Source organism: Halichoerus grypus, chromosome 10 (assembly GCF_964656455.1).
Source record: "Halichoerus grypus chromosome 10, mHalGry1.hap1.1, whole genome shotgun sequence".
Lineage (NCBI taxonomy): Eukaryota > Metazoa > Chordata > Mammalia > Carnivora > Phocidae > Halichoerus > Halichoerus grypus.
Window position 1 is genome coordinate 76,842,510 of NC_135721.1, and position 26,058 is coordinate 76,868,567.

Below are 26,058 nucleotides of genomic sequence, written 5' to 3' on the forward strand. Positions count from 1 at the left end.
GGACTTCATCAAGATAAAAAGCTTTTGCAAAGCAAAGGAAACAGTCAACAAAACCAAAAGACAACTGACAGAATGGGAGAAGATATTTGCAAATGACACATCAGATAAAGGGCTAGTATCCAAAATCTATAAAGAACTCATCAAACTCAACACCAAAAGAACAAAGAATCCTATCAAGAAATGGGCAGAAGACATGAACAGACATTTTTCCAAAGAAGACATCCAAATGGCCAACAGACACATGAAAAAGTGTTCAATATCGCTCGGCATCAGGGAAATCCAAATCAAAACCTCAATGAGATACCACCTCACACCAGTCAGAATGGCTAAAATTAACAAGTCAGGAAATGACAGATGTTGGCGGGGATGCGGAGAAAGGGGAACCCTCCTACACTGTTGGTGTGAATGCAAGCTGGTGCAGCCACTCTGGAAAACAGTATGGAGGTTCCTCAAAAAGTTGAAAATAGAGCTACCATATGATCCAGCAATTGCACTACTGGGTATTTACCCCAAAGATACAAAAGTAGGGACCCGAAAGGCTACGTGCACCCCGATGTTTATAGCAGCAATGTCCACAATAGCCAAACTGTGGAAAGAGCCAAGATGTCCATCAACAGATGAATGGATAAAGAAGATGTGGTATATATATACAATGGAATATTATGCAGCCATCAAAAGGAATAAGATCTTGCCATTTGCAACGACGTGGATGGAACTGGAGGGTATTATGCTGAGCGAAATAAGTCAAACAGAGAAAGACATGTATCATATGACCTCACTGATATGAGGAATTCTTAATCTCAGGAAACAAACTGAGGGTTGCTGGAGTGGGGGGTGGAGTGGGAGGGATGGGGTGACTGGGTGATGGACACTGGGGAGGGTATGTGTTCTGGTAAGCGCTGTGAATTGTGCAAGACTGTTGAATCTCAGATCTGGACCTCTGAAACAAATAATGCAATATATGTTAAGAAAGAAAAAAAGAAGAAGAAGAATGTAGCAGGAGGGGAAGCCTGAAGGGGGGGAAATCGGAGGGGGAGAAGAACCATGAGAGACAATGGACTCTGAAAAACAAACTGAGGGTTCTAGAGGGGAGGGGGGTGGGAGGATGGGTTAGCCTGGTGATGGGTATTGAGGAGGGCACGTTCTGCATGGAGCACTGGGTGTTATGCACAAACAATGAATCATGGAACACTATATCTAAAACTAATGATGTAATGTATGGGGATTAACATAACAATAAAAAAATTAAAATAAAATAAAATAAAATAAAAAGGTGTAATATATGCATAATGGAACTATCAGAAATACAAGAAAGACAGAAAGGAACAAAAGAAATATTTGAAGTAATAATAATAATAAGAAATTGCCAAAATTAATGACACCAAACCAACAATCCAGGAAACAGAGAGAACACCAAGTGGTAAAAACTCTACATGTAAGCATATAGCATTCACATGGAAGAAAATAGAGTACAAAGATAAAATCCTGAAGAAGCCAAAGGGAATAACTCACATTACCTATAGAGGAACACGGATAAGAATTATATAAGACTTCTCTTCAGAAACCATGCACACAAGAAGAGAATGGAGTAAAATATTCAAAGTATTGAAGGAAAAAAACCCACCAACTTAGAATTCTATATCTGGAGAAACTATTCTCCTAAAGTGAAAAAGAAATAGACCTTCTCAGACAAACAAAACTAAACGAATTTGTTACCAGTAGATCTGCCTTAGAAGAAATGTCAAATTCTTCATAGAGAAGGAAAAGGGTATGTGTCAGAAATTCAGATCTATGTCAATAAGGGAAAGGAAAATAGAAGAAAAAGTGAAGGTAAAATAAAATCTTTTATCTTTCTTCTTAACTGACCTAACAGATAACAGTTTGTTCAACAACATAGCAACAATATATTAGATGATTTTACCTTATGGATAAATAAAATGATTGACAGCAATGTTATAAAGGATAAGAGGGAAGATTTTCAAACACTATTACAAGATACCTGCACTATTCCTGCTGTTGTATAGTGTTTAAACGTGGACTTAGTTATAAGCGTATACTGAAAATTCTACGGCAACCACTAAAAAAGTTTCTTTAAAAGAACTATATTGATATACTAACATGAGATAAAAGAGAATCATATAAAATGCTCTATTAAAACTGGAAAAAGCAATGAGTAGAATACAAAAAAGAAACAAAGAAGAGGACAATGAATAGAAAATAGTTACAAATATGGTAAATATTAATTCAACTATATCAAGAATCATTTTATTTATTTGCTTATTTACTTGAGAGAGAGAGAGAGAGCAAGTGTCCACACATGTGAGCAGGGGAGGGGAGAGGGACAGAGAAAATCCTAAGCAGGCTCCACACCCAGCTCAGATCTCATTACCCCAAGATAAGACCTGAGCTGAAATCAAGAGTCAGACGCCCAACTGACTGAGCCATCCAGGTGCCCCTATCGATAATCACTTTATTTTTTTTTAATTTTTAACAAAAATTTTATTTAAATTTAATTAAGTTAACATACAATGTTTTACCAATAGAATCCATTGATTCATCAGGTGCATAGAACACCCAGTGCTCATTATGTCAAGTGCCCTCCTTAATGCCCATCACCCAATTACCACCCACCTCCTTTCTGGCAACCCTCACTTCAATCAAGGACATAGGTTGACAGAATGGATAAAAAAGCAAGATTCATCTATATGGTGCCTACAAGGGACTCATTTCAGACCTAAAGGCACCTGAAGATTGAAAGTGAGGGGCTGGAGAAACATTTATCATGCAATGGAAGTGAAAAGAAAGCTGGGGTAGTAATAATTACATCAGAGAAAATGGACTTTAAAACAGACTGTAACAAGAGACAAAGAAGGACACTACATAATCAAAGAGAGCAATCCAACAAGAAGATATAACAATTGTAAATATTAATGTACCCAACATGGGAGCACCGAAATACATAAAGCAGCTAATAACAAACATAAAAGAAGTAATTGATAGTAAAAAATAGTAGGGGACTTTAACAACCCAGGTACATCAATGGATAGATCTTCCAAACAGAAAATCAACAAGGAAACAGTGGCTTTGAATGACACACTGGACCAGATGGACCTCACAGACATCTTCAAATTAATCCATACTAAAATAGCAGAATACACATTCTTTCCAAATGCACACGGAATATTCTCCAGAATAGATCACATATTAGACCACAAAACAAGTCTTAACAAATTAAAAAAGACTGAGGTCATTACCATGCATCTTTTCTGACCGCAACACTATGAAACTAGAAATGAACCGCAAGAAAAAAAATCTGGAAAAAACACAAATACATGGAGGTTCAATAACATGCTGCTAAACAATGAATGGGTCAACCAAGGAATCCAAGAGGAAATAAAAAAATACATGGGGGCAAAGGAAAATGAAAACACAATGGTCCACAATCTGGGATTTTGAAGAAAAAAGTTGTTCTAAATGGGAAGTTTATAGCAATGCAAGCCTACCTCAAGAAGGAAGAAAAATCTAATAAACAACCTAACTTTATACCTAAAGGAGCTAGAAAAAGAAGAAAAAACAGAAAACCACAAAACAGAGGAAGGAAATAATAAACATTAGAACAGAAATAAATGAAATAGAAACTAAAAAACAATAGAGCAATGAAACCAGGAGATGGTTCTTTGAAAGATCACCAAAATTGATAAACTGGTAGCCAGACTCAACAACAAAAAAAGAAAGAGGATTCAAATGAAATCAGAAATGAAACAGGAGAAATAGTAACTGAGACCACAGAAGTACAAAGGATTATGAGAGAATATTATGAAAAATCATATGCCAACAAATGGGACAACCTAGAAGAAATGGATACATTCCCAGAAACATAAAAGCTCCCAAAACTGAATCAGGAAGAAATACAAAATTTGAACAGACCAATACCATCAATGAAATCCAATCAGTAATCAAGAAACTCCCCAAAAACAAAAGTCCAGGACCAGACGGCTCCACAGGTAAATTCTACCAAACATTTAAAGAAGAGTTAATGCCTATTCTTCTCAAACTATTCCAAAAAATAGAAGAAGGAAAGCTTCCAAATTCATTCTATGAGGCCAGCATGACCCTGATACCAAAACCAGACAAACACACTACAAAAAGAATACTATAGTCCAATATATCTGATGAACATGGATGCAAAAATCTGCAACAAGATGTTAGCAAACTGAATCCAACAATACAATAAAAAAATCATTCACCATTATCAATGGGATTTATTCCCAGGATGCAATAGTGGTTCAATATTTGCAAATCAATCAATGTAACACATCACATCTGTAAGAGAAAGGAAAAAAAACATATGGATCATCTCAATAGATAAAGAAAAAACATTTGACAAAGTACAACATCCATTCATGATAAAAACCCTCAACAAAGTAGAATGAACATACCTCAACATAATAAAGGCCATATATAAAAAATGCACAGCTAGCATCATACCCAATGGTGAAAAACTGAGAGCTTTTCCTCTATGGTCAGGAACAAGACAAGGATGTCCAGTCTCACCACTTTTATTCAACATAGTACTAGATAACCTAGCCTCAGCAATGATACAAGAAAAAGTAATAAAAGGCATCCAAATTGGTAAGGAAGAAGTAAAATTTTCACTATTTTCTGATGACATGATACTCTATATAGTAAACCCTAAATACTCCACCAAAAAACTACTAGAACTGATAAATGAATTCAAGAAAGTCACAGGATACAAAGTCAATATACAGAAATCTGTTGTATTTCTATACACTAATAATGAAGTAGCAGAAAGACAAATTAAGAAAATTCCATCTACAACTATACCAAAAACAATAGAATAACTAGGAATAAAATTAACCAAGGAGGTGAATACCTGTACTCTGAAAACTATAAAACACTGATGAGAGAAACTGAAGAGTACACAAGCAAATAGAAACATATTCCATGTTCATGGATTGGAAGAACCAATATCATTAAAATATCCATTCTACCCGAAGCAATCTACAGATTTAATGCAATCCTATCAAAATACCAACAGAATTTTCCACAGAACTAGAACAAACCAAATTTGTTTTGGGAAATTCCCTAAAATCTGTATGGGAACCACAAAAGACCCTGAATAGTCAAAGCAATCTTGAAAAAGAAGAACAAAACTGAAGGTATCACAATCCCAGATTTCATGATATATTATAAAGCTGTAGTAATCAAAACAGTATGGTCCTGGCACAAAAACAGACACATACATCAATGGAACAGAATAGAGAGCCCAGAAATAAACCAATAATTACACGGGCAATTAATCTTCGACAAATGAGTCAAGTATATGCAATGGGAAAAAGATGGTCTCTTCAACAAATGGTTTTGGGAAAACTAGACAAAAAGCAAAATTAAACTATTGGGACTACAAAATAAAAATCTCTGCAAAGCAAAGGAAACAATCAACAAAACTAAATGACAACCTACTGAATGGGAGAAGATATTTGCAAATGACATATCCCATAAAGGGTCAGTATCCAAAATACATAAAGAACTTATTCAACTTGGATGCCTGGGTGGCTTAGTTAGTTAAGCGTCTGCCTTTGGCTCAGGTCATGATCCATTAAGTCCTGGGATTGAGTACCGCATCAGTCTCCCTGCTCAGCGGGAAGTCTGCTTCTCCCCCTGCCCTTCACCCCGCTCATGCTCTCTCTCACTCGCTCTCTCTCTCAAATAAATAAATAAAATCTTTAAAAAAAACTTATTCAACTAAACAACAAAAAGCAAATAATCCAATTAAAAATAGAGAGAGGATCTGAATAGACTTTTCTCCAAAGAAGACATACAGATGGCCAACAGACACATGAAAAGATGCTCAACATCACTAATCACCAGGGAAATGCAAATAAAAACCATAATGAGGTATCACCTCACACCTGTTGGAATGGCTAAGATCAAAAACACAAGAAACAATTAATATTGGTGAGGATTTGGAGAAGGAACCCTTGTGCACTGTTGGTGAAAATGCAAACTGGTACAGCCACTGTGGATAACAGTATGGAGTTTGCTCAAAATTAAAATAAAAATAGAACTCTAATTTTAATATAAAATTAAAATAGAACTACCACATGATCCAGTAACTCCACTACTGGATATTTACCCAAAGAATACAAAAATACTAATTCAAAGAGATATATGCACCCTTATGTTTACTGCAGCATTACTGACAATAGCCAAATTATGGAAGCAACCCAAGCATCCATTAATAGATAAATGGATAAAATAAATAAAAAATGGATATATATATAAAAATATAAAAATGGAATATTACTCAGCCATAAAAAAGAATGAAATCTTGCCATTTGCAACAACATGATGGAGCTAGAGAGTATAATGCTAAGTAAAATAAGTCAGATAGAGAAAGACAAATACCATATGATTTTACTTATATGTGGAATTTAAGAAACAAAACAAATGAACAACAACAAAAGAGACAAACCAAAAAACAGATTCTGAACTATAGGGAACAAACTGATGGTTACCAGAGGTGAAGTGGGTGAGGGGATGCATAAAACAGCTGGAGGGGATTATGAGTACACTTATCATGATGAGCACTGAGTAAAGTATACAATTGTTGAATCACTATATTGTACACCTGAAACTAGTATAACACTCTGTGTTAATTGTACTGGAATTAAAATTTTTTAATTTATTAAAAAAATTAAGTTGGCATTGAAAAAAAAGACAATAATCTGTAAAATGTATGCACCTAATAGTAGAATCTGTCAACATATGTAAGGCAAGAAATAACAGAATGGCAAGGAGAGATACACAAATCCACTCCTATAGTTGGAGACTACAACACCCTTGTATCAGTAACTGACATATCTAGTAGGCAGAAAAGTCAGTAAATATACAGTTGAACCAAACAGCACCAATCACCTAGATCTAAGTGACATTTCTAGAATATTTCATTCAATAACTGCAGAATGCACATTTTTCTGAAGCTCATATTGAACATTCACTAAGGCAGACCACATATAGGCTATAAAACACACTTTAACAAATTTTTAAAAATAAAAATCATACCAAGTATGTTCTCTGCCCACAATAAAATTGAACCAGGAATCATTAACAAAAAGGATAGCTGGAAAATCCCAAAATATATGGAGATTAACACACTTCTAAATAAACACATGAATCAAAGAAGAAATATCAACAGAAAATTTTAAATATTTTAACTAAACGAAATAAAAATATAACTTGTCAAAATTTATGGCATGCAGTGAAAGCAGTGCTTATAGGAAATTTATAGCACTGAATGCATATATTAGAAGAGAAGATCTAAAATCAGTAATATAAGCTTCTATTTTAAGGAAACTAGAAAAAGAAGAGCAAAGTAAATCCAAAGTAAGCAGAAGAAAAAAATTAAAAAAAAAAAACAGAGCAGAAATCTATGAAATTTAAAACAAGAAGTTAAATAGAGCTCATCAAAGGAAACCAAGACTGGTTCCTTGAAAAGATCAATAAAAGTGATTAACTTCTAGGCAGGCTAACTAAGAAAAAAAAGAGAAGACACAAATAACTAAAACCAAAATGAATGTCATTACTAACATCACTACTGATCATATGAACATAAAAAAATAAGAAAAATATTGTTAATGCTTATGTCTCCTAAAAATTCATATGTTGCAACCTAATTCTCAGTGTAATTACATTTGAATATAGGTCCTCTGGAAGATGGTTGTATCTGAGGTTGGAGCCCTCTAGAACGGGATCAGTGCTCTTATTAAGGGGGGGGAAGAAAGACACCAAGGAATTCCTTCTCCTCTTCCACCACATGAGGCCACAGTGAGAAGACCTGGAAGTAGGCCCTTAGCAGACACCGAACCTGCAAGAGTTCTGATTGTGGACTTCCCAGCCTCCAGAACCGTGAAAAAATGAATTGTTTAAGCCATCCACCCAGTCTATAGTATTTTTGTTCTAGCAGTTCAAATGGACAAAGACAATTATGAACAACTCTGAGCACAAAACTTTGATAACTTAGATGAAATAGAACAATTCCTTGAAAGACACGATGTGCCAAAACTCACACAAGGAGAAATAATCTCAATAGATCTATATCTTGTAAGAAATTGAATCAACAATTCATAATCTTCTAAAACAGAAATCACCAAACCCATATGGTTTTGTAGATTAATTCTACCAAATACTTAAGAAAGAAATTACTCCAATTCTATATAATCATTTCCAGACGATAAAAGGAGATGGAAAACTTCCTCATTCTACAAGGCCAGCATCTGATATCAAAATCAGAGAAAGGGAGCACTTGGGTGGCTCAGTCAGTTAAGTGTCTGCCTTCAGCTCAGGTAATGATCCCAGGGTCCTGAGTTCGAGTCCCACATTGGGCTCCCTGCTCAGCAAGGAGTCTGCTTCTCCCTCTACCCCTCCTTCCTGCTTGTGCTCTCTATCTCTCATGCTCTCTCAAATAAATAAATAAAATATTTTTAAAAAATCAGAGAAAGACATTGCAAGAAAGGAAAATTACATACTAATATCTCTCATCAACATATATGCAAAAGTATTCAGCAAGACATTAACAAATTGAATCCAGTAAGGTGTAAAAAGAACTACCCACCACAATTAAATGAAATTTATTCCAGATATGCAAGGCTGTTTCAACATTCAAAAATCAATTGATGCAGGAGTGCTGTCAGCAAGATGGCCAAAAAATATATTCCTCACACATTTCTCCAACTCAACAATAACAATTTCACACCTCTTTAGTCAAAACTGCCTATATGGGAGCTTCACAACCCAGGTAGGAGATTATGAAACCCCAGTGTGATCTAAGAACCAGGAGAGTCATTTTGAGAAGACAAGCCCATACCTAGGTAGCTGACTTGATAACTGTAGTCTTGACTACAGACCCAGAAAAAATGCCATATCCCCGAAGACTGGCCTACAGCTGTCACCAGCACCACACTCCAAGGGATCCAGGACAAGTCCCACTCACCTATGGGCTGGGTAATAGGCATACAGACATTGGACCCACCTATGGATGATGAAGTGCCCAAGAATGGCTCCAGCCTCTCTTGGCCAAGGTCTGGGAGCCCTCGGATAACAACGAATTAGACAATTATCCATGGATAAGAGAGTCTTTGAGGAAGTCCAGAAGTCCAGGAGAGAAGTTCCAGCAACTCACTGGAGGAAAAAATTTAAAAAGCAAGACTAAAGATGGCCGAGTAGTAGGATCCTAAGCTCACCTTGTCACACAGACACATCTAGATACCAGCCACAACAGTGCAACTAACCCAGGAAACGACATGAAGACTAGCAGAACAGACTTTCTACAGTTAATCATAGAGAGGAAGCCACATCAAAAAAGGGTAGGAGAGATGGAGACAAAGTCAGGAACTAAATTCCCTACAAGACTAACCACAAATAGGAGGTCACCACAAGCACTGAGAAGGAAGAGAAACATACCCCACACCAGGCACCCCGGACATGGAAGACTTGCACTGGGAAGACAAATCCTGATAACATTTGGCTTTGAACACCAGTCAGGCTTAACTTTGCAAGTTTTTACAATCAGCAGGGCTTAACTCTGGATACTTAAAAATCAGTAGGCTTAGCTGTGGAAGAGCCAGAGGGCAATAGGAAACAGAGTCCCCACCATTAAAAAAAAGAGCATAACAAACAACCTTGCATAAATACAACATTGAAGAAGCAGTTTGAAAAGCATCTAGGGTATACCTGAAAGAGGTTTATTCCATGTGCTGGAGGGGAAGGGATCTTCAGACTTCTCTAAGAGCAAAAAACCTGGCGGGGGCCACTTCTTGCTCCCAGTGCCACCCAAGTTCTCTTGTGGATCCTCCCATTCAACCTACCTTGATTAGCAGGAGTCCTTTCCAAAATGGCTCTGCTGTATCATATCATACAAGCAGCCCACACAGGACTGGCATCACTCCAAAGGGACTCCTGGCCTGAGGAGAAGGGAAAATAACTACACAGACCAGTTCCACTGCAGCCCCAGAAGACAGACTGGGGACAGACATATGGTTTGACTACTGGCCACACCCACCAACAAAAGCCTCTCAGGAGACAACCCAGGGAGCACTCTGCAATTTGGTGCAACCACAGCCCCAGCAAATGGGCAGAGGGCAGGCATCTGGTTTGACTCATAAAGGTGACATTGCCCAACTACCAGCCCAAGGAGGCCCCAGACTGGCCCCCTGACAGCACAGAGACCAAACCCTGCCCAAAAGAGGCAAAGTGGGCCATTAAATGAATGTACTGAAGACAAATGTGGTTCAACCACAAGAGTAGATCACACGCAACCCATAAAGGAGACATCCTGAAGCACCTGGTTCTAGTGAACAGGGAACACTATGCTACAGGGCACCACAGAACATCTTTTCCATAAGGCCACTACTTTCAAGAACAGGAGATGTAACTGACTTTCCTAATACACAGAAGCAAACAGAGAGTCAGACAAAATAAAAAGACAGAGGAATATGTTTCAAGTGAAAGAATAGGACAAAATCACAGCAAAAGAACTAAATGAAACAGAGATTAGCAATGTGCCTGGCAAAAACTTCAAAGTAATGTTCATAAAGAGAGTCACTGGACCTGAGAAAAGAGTGAAGTATCTTAGTGAGATTTTCAAAAAAGAGATAGAAAATATAAAAAAGAACCAATCAGAGATGAAGAACTCAATAATGAAACTAAAAAATACAACAGAAATGAATCAATAGCAGATTAGAGGAGGCAGAAGAATGGATCAGTGACCCAGAAGACAGAGTAATGGAAAGCAATCAAGCTGAAGAGCTAAAAGAAAAAAGAATAATAAAAAAATGTGAATAGGTCAAGGGAAGTTAGTGACCTCATCAAGCATAATAATATTCATATTACAGGGATCCCAGAAGAGAGAAGAGAGGGCAGAAAATTAATTTGAAGAAATAATAACTGAAAACTTCTTGAGTCTGGGGAAGGAAACAGAAATCTAGATTCTGAAGGCACAGAGAGCCCACAATAAAATCAGCCAAAGGAGGTCCACACCAAGACAATTAGTAATTAAAATGGCAAAAAGTAGTGATAAAGAGAGAATTTTAAAAGCAGCAAGAGAAAAGAAAACAGTTACATACAAGGGAAACCCCATAAGGCTATCAGCTGATTTTCAAACAGAATCTTGGCAGGTCAGAAGGGAGTAGCATGATATATTCCAAGTCCTGAAAGGATAAAACATGCAACCAAGAATACTCTATCCAGCAAGGTTATCATTCAGGAGAGATCAAGAGTTTCCCAAACAAGAGTTCATCACCATTAAACCATCTTTATAAGGAGTATTAAAGGGAATTGTTTGAGTGGAAAGAAAAGGCTGTAAACAGTAGTAAGAAAGAGGAAAGAAAAAAATTTCACAGGTAAATGCAGTCATAATAAAAGTAAATTGATCACTTATAAAACCAGTATGGAGACTAAAGCATAAAAGCAGTAAAATCAAATACCTATAAAAATCGGTCGAGGGATTCACAAAATCAAAGGATGCAAAGTATGACAACATATACATAAAATATGGGAGGGGAGTAAAAATTTAGTGCTTCTGGAATGGGTTCAGACTTAAGCGGCCATCAATTTAATATAAACTGCTAAATGCCTAAGATGTTACATATGAACCTAATGGTAACCACAAATCAAAAACCTATAATAGATGTACAAAAAATAAAGAGAAAGGAATCCAAGCAACACTAAAGAAAGCCATCAAACCACAAGTGGATAGAGCAAAAGAACCAAAAAGAAAGAAGAAAAAACAGAGAAAAACTACAAAAATACTGTGAAACAAGTAACAACATGGCAATAAGTACATACTTATCAATAATTACTTTAATTGTAAATGGACTAAATGCTTCAATCAAAAGACACAGTGTGACTGAATGGATTTAAAAAAGCAAAACCCACCTATATGCTGCCTACAAAAGACTCACTTCAGAATGTAAAGACACATGCAGATTGAAAGCAAAATGGGAAAACATTTCCATGCAAATGGAAGTGAAAAGAAAGCTGGTGTAGCAATACTTATAACAGAAAAAATAGACTTTTTCAAACAAAACTGTAAAAGGAGACAGAGAAGGACACTACATAATCATAAAGGGAACAATCCAACATGAAGATATAACAATTATAAATATTTATGCACTCAATAAGGGAGTTCAGTGCATATACAAGGCAACTGTTAACAGACACAAAAGGAAGAAATTGATAGTAATACAATAATAGGAGACTTTAATATACCACTTATATCAATGGATATATCAGACAGAAAATCAACAAGGAAACAGTGGCCTTGAATGATACATTGGACCAGATGGACCTAACAGATATATTCAGAATATTCCATCCAAAAACAACAGCATACACATTCTTTTCAAGTGCACATGAAATAAGATCCAGAATTGATCACATTAGGCCACAAAACAAATCTCAATAAATTCAAAAAGACTGAAATCATATCCTGCATCTTTTCCAACCACAATGGTATTACATTAGAAATCAATCACAAGAAAAAAATCCGGAAAGAACACAAATACATGGAGGCTAAATAACATGCTACTAAATAATAAATGGGTCAACCAAGAAATTGAAGAGAAAATTAAAAAATGCATTCTGGAGGGTGGGAAAAGATGGCAGAGGAGTAGGGGACCTATTCCAACCGGTCCCCGGAATTGAGCTGGATATCTACCAGACCACTCTGAACACCCACGAAATCAGCCTGAGATGTAAGAAGATAGATCTGGATCTCTACAAACAGAATATTGCAGGTGGTTGGTTTCAAGGTATGAAGTGGGAAGCTGTGATTCCACGGCCAGATACTGGAGGATAAACAGAAGGGGGAGGGAGCCGTCGCGATCCTACACCACCTGTGAGTGATAGCCTCCTGCGCTGGGGACAGGGCACAGTCTCACAGACCGGTAGTGACTGGGAAAGGACTTTAGGGCAGCACCCCGGACTGAAACCTGGAGCAGCGGGGCCACGTGTGCGAACTGGGGGCGGCTGGGGATTTTAGAAGCACAAAGGGCAGAGACGTGCCCTGACCTGGAGGCGAGGGCTGGGAGTGCTGCTGAGGGGCGCACAACCCAGGACACTGCAGTTTATAAGAGCACAGACAGAAATGGAGATAATGTGGCCTGGAGAGCTCACTGAAGAACAGACTGCAATCTCTCTGCTCTGAGGCAGAGGGTTGGAAACGATTTCCTCTTCTCTGACTCTTGGAAGAGACACGGAAAGCCACCAGATAAAGCCACCAGAGAACAAAAGTCCCAAAACACCGGTTTTCACTGAGCTCATCCCCCCACCGCAGGGGGCAGGGCAACTCTGCCCAAACAGGATTGCCTGAGTAACAGTGTGGCAGGCCCCTCCCCCAGAAAACAGGCTGGGAAAACAAGAGGACAGCAACCCCAAGGTCCCTATAAAACAGGTACAGGTGCATCTTGCTTGGGCTGTGGTCAATAATTTGGACTCTGTACATTCCCTCAACCACCCTCAAAAGAATGACTAGGAGGAGGAACCCCCAAAATAGGAAAGACTCAGAGACTGTGACTTCTGCCACAGATTTACAAATGGATACAGATATAACCAAAATGTTGGACATAGAATTCAGGGTAGCAATTGTGAAGACAATAGCTAGAATGGAGAAATCGATTAATGGCAACATAGAGTCTCTAAGGGCAGAAATGAAAGCTGAATTGGCAGAACTTAAAAATGCTATCAATGAAATCCAATCTAATCTAGATAATCTAACAGCTAGGGTAAGTGAGGCAGAAGAATGAATTAGTGATCTAGAAAACCAATTAATAGACAAGAAGGAAAAAGAGGAGGCCAGGGAAAAACAACTCAAAATCCATGAAAACAGAATCAGAGAAATAAGTGACACCATGAAACATTCCAGTGTCAGAATTATTGGGATCCCTGAGGGGGTGGAGAGAGAGAGAGGACTAGAAGATATATTTGAGCAAACTGTAGCTGAGAACTTCCCTAACTTGGGGAATAAAACAAAGATTCGTGTCCTAGAGGCAGAGAGAACCCCTCCCAAGATCAAGGAAAACAGGCCAGTGCCCTGGCATGTAATAGTAAAACTCGCAAATCTTAGAACCAAGGAAACCATCTTAAGGGCAGTTTGGGGGAAGAGATTCCTTACATACAGAGGGAAGAACATCAGAATAACATCAGACCTATCCACAGAGACCTGGCAAGCCAGAAAGGGCTGGCAAGACATATTCAGGGTACTAAATGAGAAGAACATACAGCCAAGAATACTTTATCTGGCAAGGCTGTCATTTAGAATGGATGGAGAGATTCAGAGCTTCCAAGACCGGCAGAAACTGAAAGAATATGTGGCCACTAAGCTGGCCCTGCAAGAATTATTAAGGGGGTTCTATAAAAGGAGAAAGACCCCAAGAGTGATATAGAACAGAAATTTACAATCTATAAAAACAAGGTCTTCACAGGCAACATGATGACAATAAATTCATATCTTTTAATAATCACTCTCAACGTGAACGGCCTAAATGCTCCCATAAAACGGCACAGGGTTGCAAATTGGATAAAAAGACAGGACCCATCCATATGCTGTCTACAAGAGACTCATTTTGAACCTAAAGATACATCCAGACTGAAAATGAAGGGATGGAGTTCCATCTTCAATGCCAACAGACCTCAAAACAAAGCTGGGGTAGCAATTCTTGTATCAGACAAATTAGATTTTAAGCTAAAGACTGTAGTTAGAGACACAGAAGGACACTATATCATTCTTAAAGGGTCTATCCAAAAAGAAGATCTAACAATTGTAAATATCTACGCCCCCAACATGGGAGCAGCCATCTGGATAAGCCAACTGTTAGCCAAAATAAAGAGTCATATTGATAACAATAAGTTAATTGTAGGAGACTTCAATACTCCACTCTCAGCAATAGACAGATCATTTAAGCAGAAAATCAAGAAACAAAAGCTTTGAATGACACAATGGACCAGATAGACCTCAAAGATATATACAGAACATTCCACCCTAAAACAACAGAATACTCATTCTTCTTGAGCACACATGAAACTTTCTCCAGAATAGACCACATACTGGGTCATAAATCAGGTCTCAACTGATACCAAAAGATTGAGATTATTCCCTGCATATTCTCAGACCACAATGCTTTGAAACTGAAACTCAATCACAAGAAAAAATTTGGAAGAAATTCAAACACTGGAAGCTAAAGGCCACTCTGCTCAGGAATGTTTGGGTCAACCAGGAAATCAAAGAGGAACTTAAACAATTCATGGAAACCAATGAGTACAAAAACATATTGGTCCAAAACTTACGGGATACTGCATAGCCATCCAAGCCTCACTCAAAAAAATAGAAAAATCCCAAATTCATCAACTAACTTTACACCTTAAAGAACTGGAGAAAAAGCAACAAACGATGCCTAAGCCATGCATTAGAAGAGAAATAATTAAGATTAGAGCAGAGATCAATGAATTAGAAACCAGAAACACAGTAGATCAGATCAACGAAACTAGAAGCTGGTTCTTTGAAAGAATTAATAAGATCGATAAACCACTGGCCAGACTTATCCAAAAGGAGAGAAAGGACCCAAATTAATAAAATTATGAATGAAAGGGGAGAGATCACGACTAACACCAAGGAAATAGAAACAATTATTAGAAATTATTATCAACAACTATATGCCAATAAATTGAGCAACCTGGAAGAAATGGATGCCTTCCTGGAAACCTATAAACTCCCAAGACTGAAACAGGAAGAAATTAGGCCAATAACCAGTAACAAGATTGAAGCAGTGATCAAAAACCTCCAAAAAAACAAGAGTCCAGGATCTGATGGGATTCCCTGGGGAATTCTACCAAACATTCAAATAAGAAATAATACCTATCCTCCTGAAGTTGTTTCAAAAAACAGAAACAGAAGGAAAGCTTCCAGACTCATTCTGTGAGGTCAGCATTACCTTAATCCCCAAACCAGGCAAAGATCCCATCAAAAAGGAGAATTTCAGACCGATATCCCTGATGAATATGGATTCCAAAATTCTCAACAAAATCCTAGCTAATAGGATCCAACAATACATTAAAAGAATCATCCACCACGACCAAGTGAGATTTATCCCCAGGATGCAAGGGTGGTTCAACATTCACAAATCAATCAAAGTGATAGAACACATTAATAAGAGGAGAGAGAAGAACCATATGGTCCTCTCACTTAATGCAGAAAAAGCATTTGACAAAATACAGCATCCTTTCCTGATTAAAACTCTTCAGAGTATACGGATAGAGGGAACATTCCTCAATTTCATAAAATCCATCTATGAAAACCCACCGTGAATATCATTCTCACTGGGGAAAAGCTGTCAGCTTTTCCCTTAAGATCAGGAACACGACAAGAATGCCCACTCTCGCCACTATTGTTCAGCATAGTACTAGAAGTCCTGGCAACAGCAATCAGACAACAAAAAGAAATAAAAGGTATTCAAATTGGCAAAGAAGAAGTCAAACTCTCTCTCTTCACAGATGACATGATACTTTATGTGGAAAACCCAAAAGACTGCACCCCCAAATTACTAGAACTCATACAGCAACTCAGTAATGTGGCAGGATACAAAATCAATGTGGCAGGATACAAAATCATACAGCAATTCAGTAATGTGGCAGGATAGAAAATCAAGAAATCAGTTGCTTTCTTATACATTAATAATGTAACTGTAGAAAGAGAAATTAGAGAATCGATTCCATTTACAATAGCACCAAAAACAATAAGATACCTTGGAATAAACCTAACCAAAGAGGTAAAGGATCTATACTCTAGGAACTACAGAACACTCACGAAAGAAATTGAAGAAGACACAAAAAGATGGAAAAACATTCCATGCTCATGGATCAGAAGAATAAATATTGTTAAAATGTCTATGCTGCCCAGAACAATCTACACTTTCAACACCATCCTGATCAAAATACCAATGGAATCTTTCAAAGGGCTAAACAATCCTAATATTTGTATAGAATCAGAAAGACCCCAAATCACCAAGGAAATGTTGAAAAAGAAAAACAAATCTGGGGGCATCACGTTGCCTGATTTCAAGCTATATTACAAAGCTGTGATCACCAAGACAGCATGGTACTGGCACAAAAATAGACATATAGACTAATGGAACAGAATAGAGAGCCCAGAAATGGACACTCAACTCTATGGTCAACTAATCTTCGGCAAAGCAGGAAAAAATATGCTTTGGAGAAAAGACAGTCTCTTCAATAAATGGTGCTGGAAAAATTGGACAGCTATATACAGAAGAATGAAACTCAACCATTCTCTTACACCATACACAAAGATTAACTCAAAATGGATGAAAGACCTCAATGTGAGACAGGAATCCATCCAAATCCTAGAGGAGAACATAGGCAGTAACCTCTTCGACATCACCCATGGCAATTTCTTTCAAGACATGTCTCCAAAGGCAAGGGAAACAAAAGCAAAAATGAACTTTTTGGACTTCATCAAGAAAGAAAGCTTCTGCACAGCAAAGGAAACCATCAACAAAACAAAGAGGCAACCCACGGAATGGGAGAAGATATTTGCAAATGACACTACGGATAAAGGGCTGGTATCCAAGATCTATGAACTTCTCAAACTCAACACCCAAAAAACAGATAATCAAGTCAAAAAGTGGGCAGAAAACATGAACAGATACTTCTCCAAAGAAGACATACAAATGGCTAACAGACACATGAAAAAATGTTCATCATTATTAGCCATCAGGGAAATCCAAATCAAAGCCTACATTGAGATACCACCTTACACCAGTTAGAATGGCAAAAATTGACAAGGCAGGAAACAACAAATGTTGGAGAGGTTGTGGAGAAAGGGGAACCCTCTTACATTGTTGGTGGGAATGCAAGTTGGTACAGCCACTTTGGAAAACAGTGTGGAGGTTCCTCAAAAAATTAAAAATAGACCTACCCTATGACCCAGCAATTGTACTACTGGGTATTTACCCCCAACACAGGTGTAGTGAAAAGAAGAACCACAGGCACCCCAATGTTCATAGCAGCAATGTTACAATAGCCAAACTGTGGAAAGAGCCGAGATGCCCTTCAACAGATGAATGGATAAAGAAGATGTGGTCCATATATACAATGGAATATTACTCAGCCATCAGAAAGGATGAATACCCAACTTTTACATCAACACGGATGGGACTGGAGGAAATTATGCTAAGTGAAATAAGTCAAGCAGAGAAAGTCAATTATCATATGGTTTCACTTATATGTGGAACATAAGGAATAGCATGGAGGACATTAGGAGAAGGAAGGGAAAAATGAAGGGGGGGAAATCGGAGGAGGAAACATACCATGAGAGACTATGGACTCCGAGAAACAAACTGAGGGTTTTAGAGGGGAGGGGGATGGAGGGTTGGGTTAGCCCAGTGATGGGTATTAAGGACACGTATTGCATGGAGCACTGGGTGTTACACGCAAACAAGGAATCATGGAACACTACATCAAAAACTAATGATGTACTGTATGGTGACTAACATAATAAAAAAAATAAAAATAAATTAAAAACTTTAAAAAAAGAGATAACTACAGGCCAATATCCCTGACGAACATGGATACAAAAATTCACAATAAAATACTAGCAAATACTGAACCCAATAAATTATTAATAAAATCTTTCACCACAATCAAGTGGGACTTATTCCTGGGTTGCCAGGGTGGTTCAAAATTTGCAAATTGAGCAATGTGATACACCACATTAATAAAAGAAAGGATAAGAACCATATGATCACTTCAATAGATGCAGAAAAAGCATTTGACAAAGTACAACATCCATTCATGATAAAAAAAAAAAAAAACCCTCAACAAAGTAGGTTTAGACAGAACATACCTCAGCATAATAAAAGCCATATACAAAAAAACCAGCTAATCTCCTCAATGGGGAAAAACTGAGAGCTTTTCCTCTATGGTCAGGAAAAAAGACAAGGATGTCCACTCACACCACTGTTATTTAACATAATACTGGAAGTACTAGCCACAGCAATCAGACAACAAAAAGAAAAGACATCCAAATTGGCGAGAAAGAAGTCAAACTTTCACTATCTGCAGATGACATGATACTCTATAAAAAAATCCTGAAAGACTCCATCAAAAAACTGCTAGATGGGCATTAAAGAGGGCAAGCGATATGATGAGCACTGGGTACTATACTGAACTAATAAATCATTGAACACTATATCAAAAACTAATGCTGTACTATACCTTGGCTAACTGAACTTAGATTTAAAAAAGTAAAAAAAAAACTGCTAGAACTGATAAACAAATTCAGTAAGGTCACAGGACACAAAATCAACATACAGAAATCTGTTGTATTTCTATACACCAACAATGAAGCAGCAGAAAGAAACATTAAGGGATCAATCCCATTTACAAATGCACCAAAACCCATAAGATACCTAGGAATAAACCTAACCAAAGAGGTAAAAGACCTGTACTCTGAAAACTATAAAACACTAATGAAAGAAAATTAAGACGACACAAAGAAATGGAAAGACATTCCATGCTCATGGATTGGAAGAACAAGTATTGTTAAAATGTCTATACTACCCAAAGCAATCTACACATTTAATGCAATCCCTATCAAAATACCACCAGCATTTTTCACAGAGCTAGAACAATCCTAATATTTATATGGAACCACAAAAGGCCCCAAATAGCCAGAGGAATGTTGAAAAAGAAAACAAAAGCTGGAAGCATCACAATTCCAGATTTCAAGTTATACCACAAAGCTGTAGTGACCAAAACAAGATGGTACCGGCACAAAAATATGACACATAAATCAACAGAACAGAATAGAAAACCTAGAAATGAACCACAGCTATGTGGTCAATTAATACTCAACAAAGTAGGAAAGAATATCCAATGGGAAAAAGTCTCTTCAACAAATGGTGTTGGGAAAAGTGGACAGCAACATGCAAAAGAATGAAACTGGGACATTCTCTTACACCAAACATAAAAATAAATTCAAAATGGATTTAAGACCTAAATATAAGACTGGAAACCATAAAAATCCTAGAGAAGAACACAGGCAGCAACCTCTTTGCCACTGGCCATAGCAACTTCTTTCTAGATAGGTGTCTTGAGGCAAGGAAAGCAAAAGCAAAAATAAACTATTGGGACTTGATCAAAATAAAAAGCACACCAAAGGAAACAATCAACAAAACTAAAAGGCAATCTATGGAATGGGAGAGGATATTTGCAAATGACATTAACGATAAAAGAGTAGTATCCAAAATATATAAAGAACTTATAAAACTCAACACCCCAAAATAAATAATCCAATTAAAAGGGGGCAGAAGATATGAATAGACATTTTTCCAAAGAAGACCTACAGATGGCCAACAGACACATGAAAAGATGCTCAACATCACTCATCATCAGAGAAATACAAATCAAAACTACAATGAGGTATCACCTCAAACCTGTCAGAATGTCTAAAAACAACACAAGAAACACAAGTATTGGTGAGGATGCAGAGAAAGGGAAACCTCTTGCACTGCTGGTGGGAATGCAAATTGGTGCAGCCACTCTGGAAAACAGTACAGAGTTTTTTCAAAAAGTTAAAAATAGAGCTACCCTAAGATCCAGCAATTGCACTACTAGGTATTTACCCAAAGAACACAAAAATACTAATTCAAAGGGATACATGCACCCAATGTTTATAGCAGCATTATCTACAATAGCCAAATTATGGAATAGCCCACATGTCCTCTGGGTGATGAATGGATAAAGAAGATGTGGTATAGGGGCGCCTGGGTGGCTCATTCAGTTAAGTGTCTGCCTTCAGCTCAAGTCATGATCTCAAGGTCCAGGGATCGAGCCCTGCTCTGGGCTCCCTGCTCAGTGGGGAGCTTCTCCCTCTGCCTCTCCCCGACCTGGGCTCATGCTTGCACTCTCTCTCTCTCTCTCTCAAATAAATAAATAAAATCTTTTAAAAAATTTTGGGGGGAACATTAATCCCAGATATCAAGACTTAACATAAAACTATAGAAGCTTCAAGGATTTATTGTTGGCAAACAGATAAAATGACCAATGGAGCAAAACAAATGGAAACAAAGTAGACAAAGTAGACATAATTCAGTGAAGAAAGGATGGTGGATATCCATCCACAAAAACAAAAATTACATCTCTATTTTAAACCATACACAATTCAATCTCAAGTGGATTAAAGATCTAAATGTGAAGGGCAAAATTTCACATACCTCTAGAATTTTAGAAGAACTTTTAAAATATAAGAAAATATCTTTCTGGTCTTGGGATAGTAAAGGATTTCTTAAAGAAGACATAAAAACATAAACCATATGGGAAAAGACTGACGATAATTCTGAAAGCATCAGAATTTAAAACTTCTGTTTATATTGCAAGCACAGTGAAAAACCAAGCCACAAAGAGAGGATAACTATAGTATCTTTAAAAGGAATATTATCAAGAATATATAGGTAATTCCTATAAATCAATTTGAAAAAGATAAATAACCTAATAGAAAAATGGGCAAAATTTACAAAAATTCATTCAAGAGAATCAAGAGAAAATTTATAGAGGAGGAATTCTGAATGGCCAAAAAAGATGAAAGGATCCCCAATTCCATTTGTAATCAAGGAAACAGAAAACAGAACATATAGAAAAAAATGCAAAAGTCTGAACACATCAAGTATTGATTAGTACTTGAGAAAATAACAACTCCATGATATCTGGTGAAAGGGTAAAACTGTAGAGAGCACTTTGACAATACTTAGAAGAGTTAAAACTGCCCGTATCTTGGATCCAGGTATTCCACTTCTGGGCATAAACCCAGAGAAATATATACCCAAGGAGAAATGTAAAAGAATGTTTGTTGCAGCATTTTATTACAGAAAATGTGAAGACAGTTAAATTTCCTTTAATATGGGAATGAATTTTAAAAATAAAATATTCATACAATGACTACAGATGCAACTGTTTGGATATATACTGTAGGTATGAAAACAGATAAATTTCAAAATTATAATATGGAGCAAAAAGGCAAACTGCAAATGGATATCTAGAGTACACCCTCTAGAGTATCACTTAAAAACTTAAGCACACAAAACATTATACATAATGTATGGGTAATAAATATGTAGAAAAAGTATAAATACATACAAAAGAGTTACAAAAGTGACATGGAAGTTATCCAGGCCAACAATTAGGGAGGGAGGTGGGGAAAGGATGAAGAGTTGTATCTGTAATATTTTGTTTCTTTACAAAGACAGTCTTGAAGCAATATGGAAGAATCCTTCAACTAGGGAGATGGGTATATGTGTGTTATTTATATTACTTTTTTTTTTAACTTTCTTAGTATGTTTGAAATAATTCGTAATTTCTAAAAATGCTAGATTATTCTAGTTGTAGGGCAGTTAATAGATTAAAGCGGAACCAGAGTGGATATAGGAGAACAGTTAGTCTACAATTCACAGTATATTTAAATAATTTAAATGTTTATTTATATATTTATGGAATGCCAAACAAAATTCTTTTAACAATGATGCAGGATGTCCTACAAGTATATTTTCCCAAACTTACCTGCTCGACCTCTCTGTTGAGAGAATCTACTTTTTCTTTTAATCTGTTACCCTCTGCCTCAGCAGTGATAAGTTCTAATTTGAGGGTATTGTTATCTGCCTCTGCTTGACGGGCCTTATTTTCCCAGTTTTCGGCATCTTCATTGGCTTTTCGGAGTTGATCCATCATTTGCCGGTTCTCAGATTCCTAAAAAGCAAATCTTAGGTATTACTTTAAAAGATGTAAAATGGTCAACATATGATGCAAATTAAACATTATTTGCCAGATCATTGGGAATTTATTTGCTACAGGATCATTTATAACATAACCTCGAGGAATCCTATCCATACGCAATTTAGAATGTTGGGCATCCTGTAATTAACAAAAGGGAGTGGGACCACATCTGCCCTGGCTCGAGTCACACTCACCCATCTAGTAAAGTTAAGCTGTTTACTCTTATCTTTAGAACCTGGATGAATATGTTCTTATATTTGCTTTTGTTCAAACAAAATCCTTCATTGCCTCCTTTCCCTATATATCTGTTTACTTACTATTTATTGGTCTGGTTTTTGAGTCTCTGCTTTGGCCTAACTTTTTGTATCTGTGGATTCCCTTGTTCTTGACCACTTTTCTAGGTTGTACTGGCCACAGAACTTCTGACTGTTTACATATCTCAAGCATCAACTTCTGATAATTCTGTTGGTTTGGCACATTTCCTGTCTAGCTCCTGCCTTTCATTCATAACCCCAACCTTAATTTTCTCCATCATGGACTATTCCATGATTCACTTTTGTTCACTGTTCTAATAACATGTCTAAAATTACTAAGAAGTAAAATACCAAACTTATGCCAATAAACACTTCATAAATATATAGTCATAATGGGCATTTGATATAGAACCACATTTTTAAAACCTTAAAAGGTCTATCATGACAGACTGACTAAAGTGGGATCTTATTGGGCGCCTGGGTGGCTCAGTTGGTTAAGCAACTGCCTTCAGCTCAGGTCATGATCCTGGAGTCCCGGGATCGAGTCCCGCATCGGGCTCCCTGCTTGGCAGGGAGTCTGCTTCTCCCTCTGATCCTCCCCCCTCTCATGCTCTCTGTCTCTCATTCTCTCTCTCTCTCAAATAAATAAATAAAATCTTAAAAAAAAAAAAAAAAAAAAAGATTTAAAAAAAAAAATAAAGTGGGATCTTATTTCTCTCTTGTTTTTTAAGATTTTATTTATTTATTTGAGACTTGTGTGTGTGTGTGTGTGTGTGAGTGAGGGGAGGGGCAGAAGGAGAGGGAGAGAGAGAATCTCAAGCTTGACTCAGGGCTTGATCTCAGGACCCTGAGATCATGACCTGAGCGGAAACTAAGAGTTGGTCATCTAACTTACTGAGCCACTGTGGCACCCCCAGGGGATATTATTTCTAAAGGAAAACAACCAGCTCCACAAATGATATACTATATTGAGTAATCATTATGAGGCTATTTTTGAAAACATATTTTAGTAAAATGGTTTCGCCAATTAATTCTTAAAAGGTCATTATAATTTTGGTAATTAATTAAAAAGGTACTAGATCTCTTTCTCTCTTTCTCTCCTACCTGTTAATAAACACTGAATATCTCTATCAGAACCATAAAGTGATCAAATTGCAATAAGCAATGTCTCACCGTTATAAGGCTTCAAGTCAGATTTTCACCAACATGGTTAATCACGAGCCTGGTTGAAATTCAGTTAATATCGCCACCTTGTGGTTTGGTTACCTATGACTAATGTAAAAGATTTTTGCCAAGTCTATAGTTAACAAGTTAACATACTATACTACTGCATTGGCTTTCAAGATTCAGATATTCTGAATGTGCCACTATAAATCTGATGTGTTTTCCATTATTGTACTAAAAATAACAGTTGTGTACAAAGTGTGTACCTCAGAGGTACAGAGTACAGTATACATAAACCATCAATCTTCACCCTCTTAGCTTTCTGTAGTACTCACTGTCTATGCCAGTCGCTTAACACTGCCTTACAGCTTTACGCTGTTAGGTATGGATGTCCAGTCTCCCAATAACATTCTGAATTCCTCGAAGATAGAAACCATTTTTTAAATATTACATTTAGTTTTCTGACTAAAATAGGAACCATTTTTTATATTAAATGTAGTTTTGGGACTCCCAGGTCACGTGGTTCAAAGTTTAAGGAGTAAAAATGATTGTTATTAAATGTCTCTTCTGGCCACCAAATACCTAGTGCACGTCCCTCTGGGCAACCAGAGACCATATTTTCCCCTTTTTGTATCCACTCAAAGCAGCCAGAGCAGTGTGGGGCCCAAGACAAGCAACATTTTAAAGAAAGTGAAACTATTCCTTGGTAGTCTCCAATTCCCTCTTTCAGGATCTGTTTACCTCTTTCTGGTGCTGCCCCCACCTCTGTACCCCACAGCTCCCTCTGGTCTATGACTGGGCTCATTACAGTACTCCCCCACAGCAAAGCTAGGACTGCCTCAGCTGGAATCCTTTGTACTACCTGACTGAATTATGGATACAGCCTCTCCTAAATGATCTCCTTTCTGATTTTGTTACCCTTCTGATTTATTCTTGACAACATTGCCAGAATGATCTTTCTAAAACGCAACTATTCAAATAATTTCTGTGCTCACGTTGCAACAAAAGATTCCTGAAAACAGAAATCAAACAAGTCCTTCTCCCCCTGTATTACCACCTACCTACACACTCTCCTCTAGCTATAGAACCTACTTTTTTCCCCCTTACACTTTGCTCATGTTGTCTCCACTGCCTGGGGTGCCATTCTGTTTCCTGTTTGTCATGTCTGGGACCTCAGCACCTAGCATACTACATGCTGAATGAATGAGTGAATAAATCAAGTATTCAACAATTCTTAATGGACCTATGGTTTGTTCTCTCAAGGGACTGCCTGGATCCACCCAGTTTTGTGTGAAATGAAATCTCTTTTAAAAACCTCATACTGGCCTCAAGACATTAAAAATAGAGCTACCCTACGACCCAGAAATTGCACTAATAGGTATTTACCCCAAAGATACAGATGTAGTGAAAGGAAGGGGCACCTCTACCCCAATGTTCATAGCAGCAATGTCCACAAAGGCCAAACTATGGAAGGAACCGAGATGTCCTTCAATAGATGAATGGATAAAGAATATGTGGTTTATATAGACAATGGAATATTACTCAGCCATCAGAAAGGATGAATACCTACCATTTGCTTCAACATGGATGGAATTGGAGGGGATATGCTAAGTGAAATAAGTCAAGCAGAGAAAGGCAATTATCATATGGTTTCGCTCATATGTAGAACATAAAGAATAGCACAGAGGACCATAGGGGAAGGGAGAGAAAACTGAATGGGAAGAAATCAGAGAGAGAGATAAACCATGAAAGACTCTAGACTCTGGGAAACAAACTGAGG

At 37.3% G+C, this 26,058-nt stretch overlaps 1 protein-coding gene across 9 annotated transcripts in view; it reads right to left on the reverse strand.

Moving 5' to 3' along the window:
- TSGA10 (testis specific 10) overlaps positions 1-26,058 on the reverse strand; it is a 150,288-nt gene that overhangs the window by 50,618 nt on the left and 73,612 nt on the right. For all 9 annotated transcript variants that reach the window (XM_078056664.1, XM_078056661.1, XM_078056660.1 and 6 more), the window contains one exon: positions 22,648-22,833. In XM_078056664.1, the coding sequence (XP_077912790.1) occupies positions 22,648-22,833 (186 nt within the window). The remainder of the gene's footprint in view (positions 1-22,647; positions 22,834-26,058) is intronic.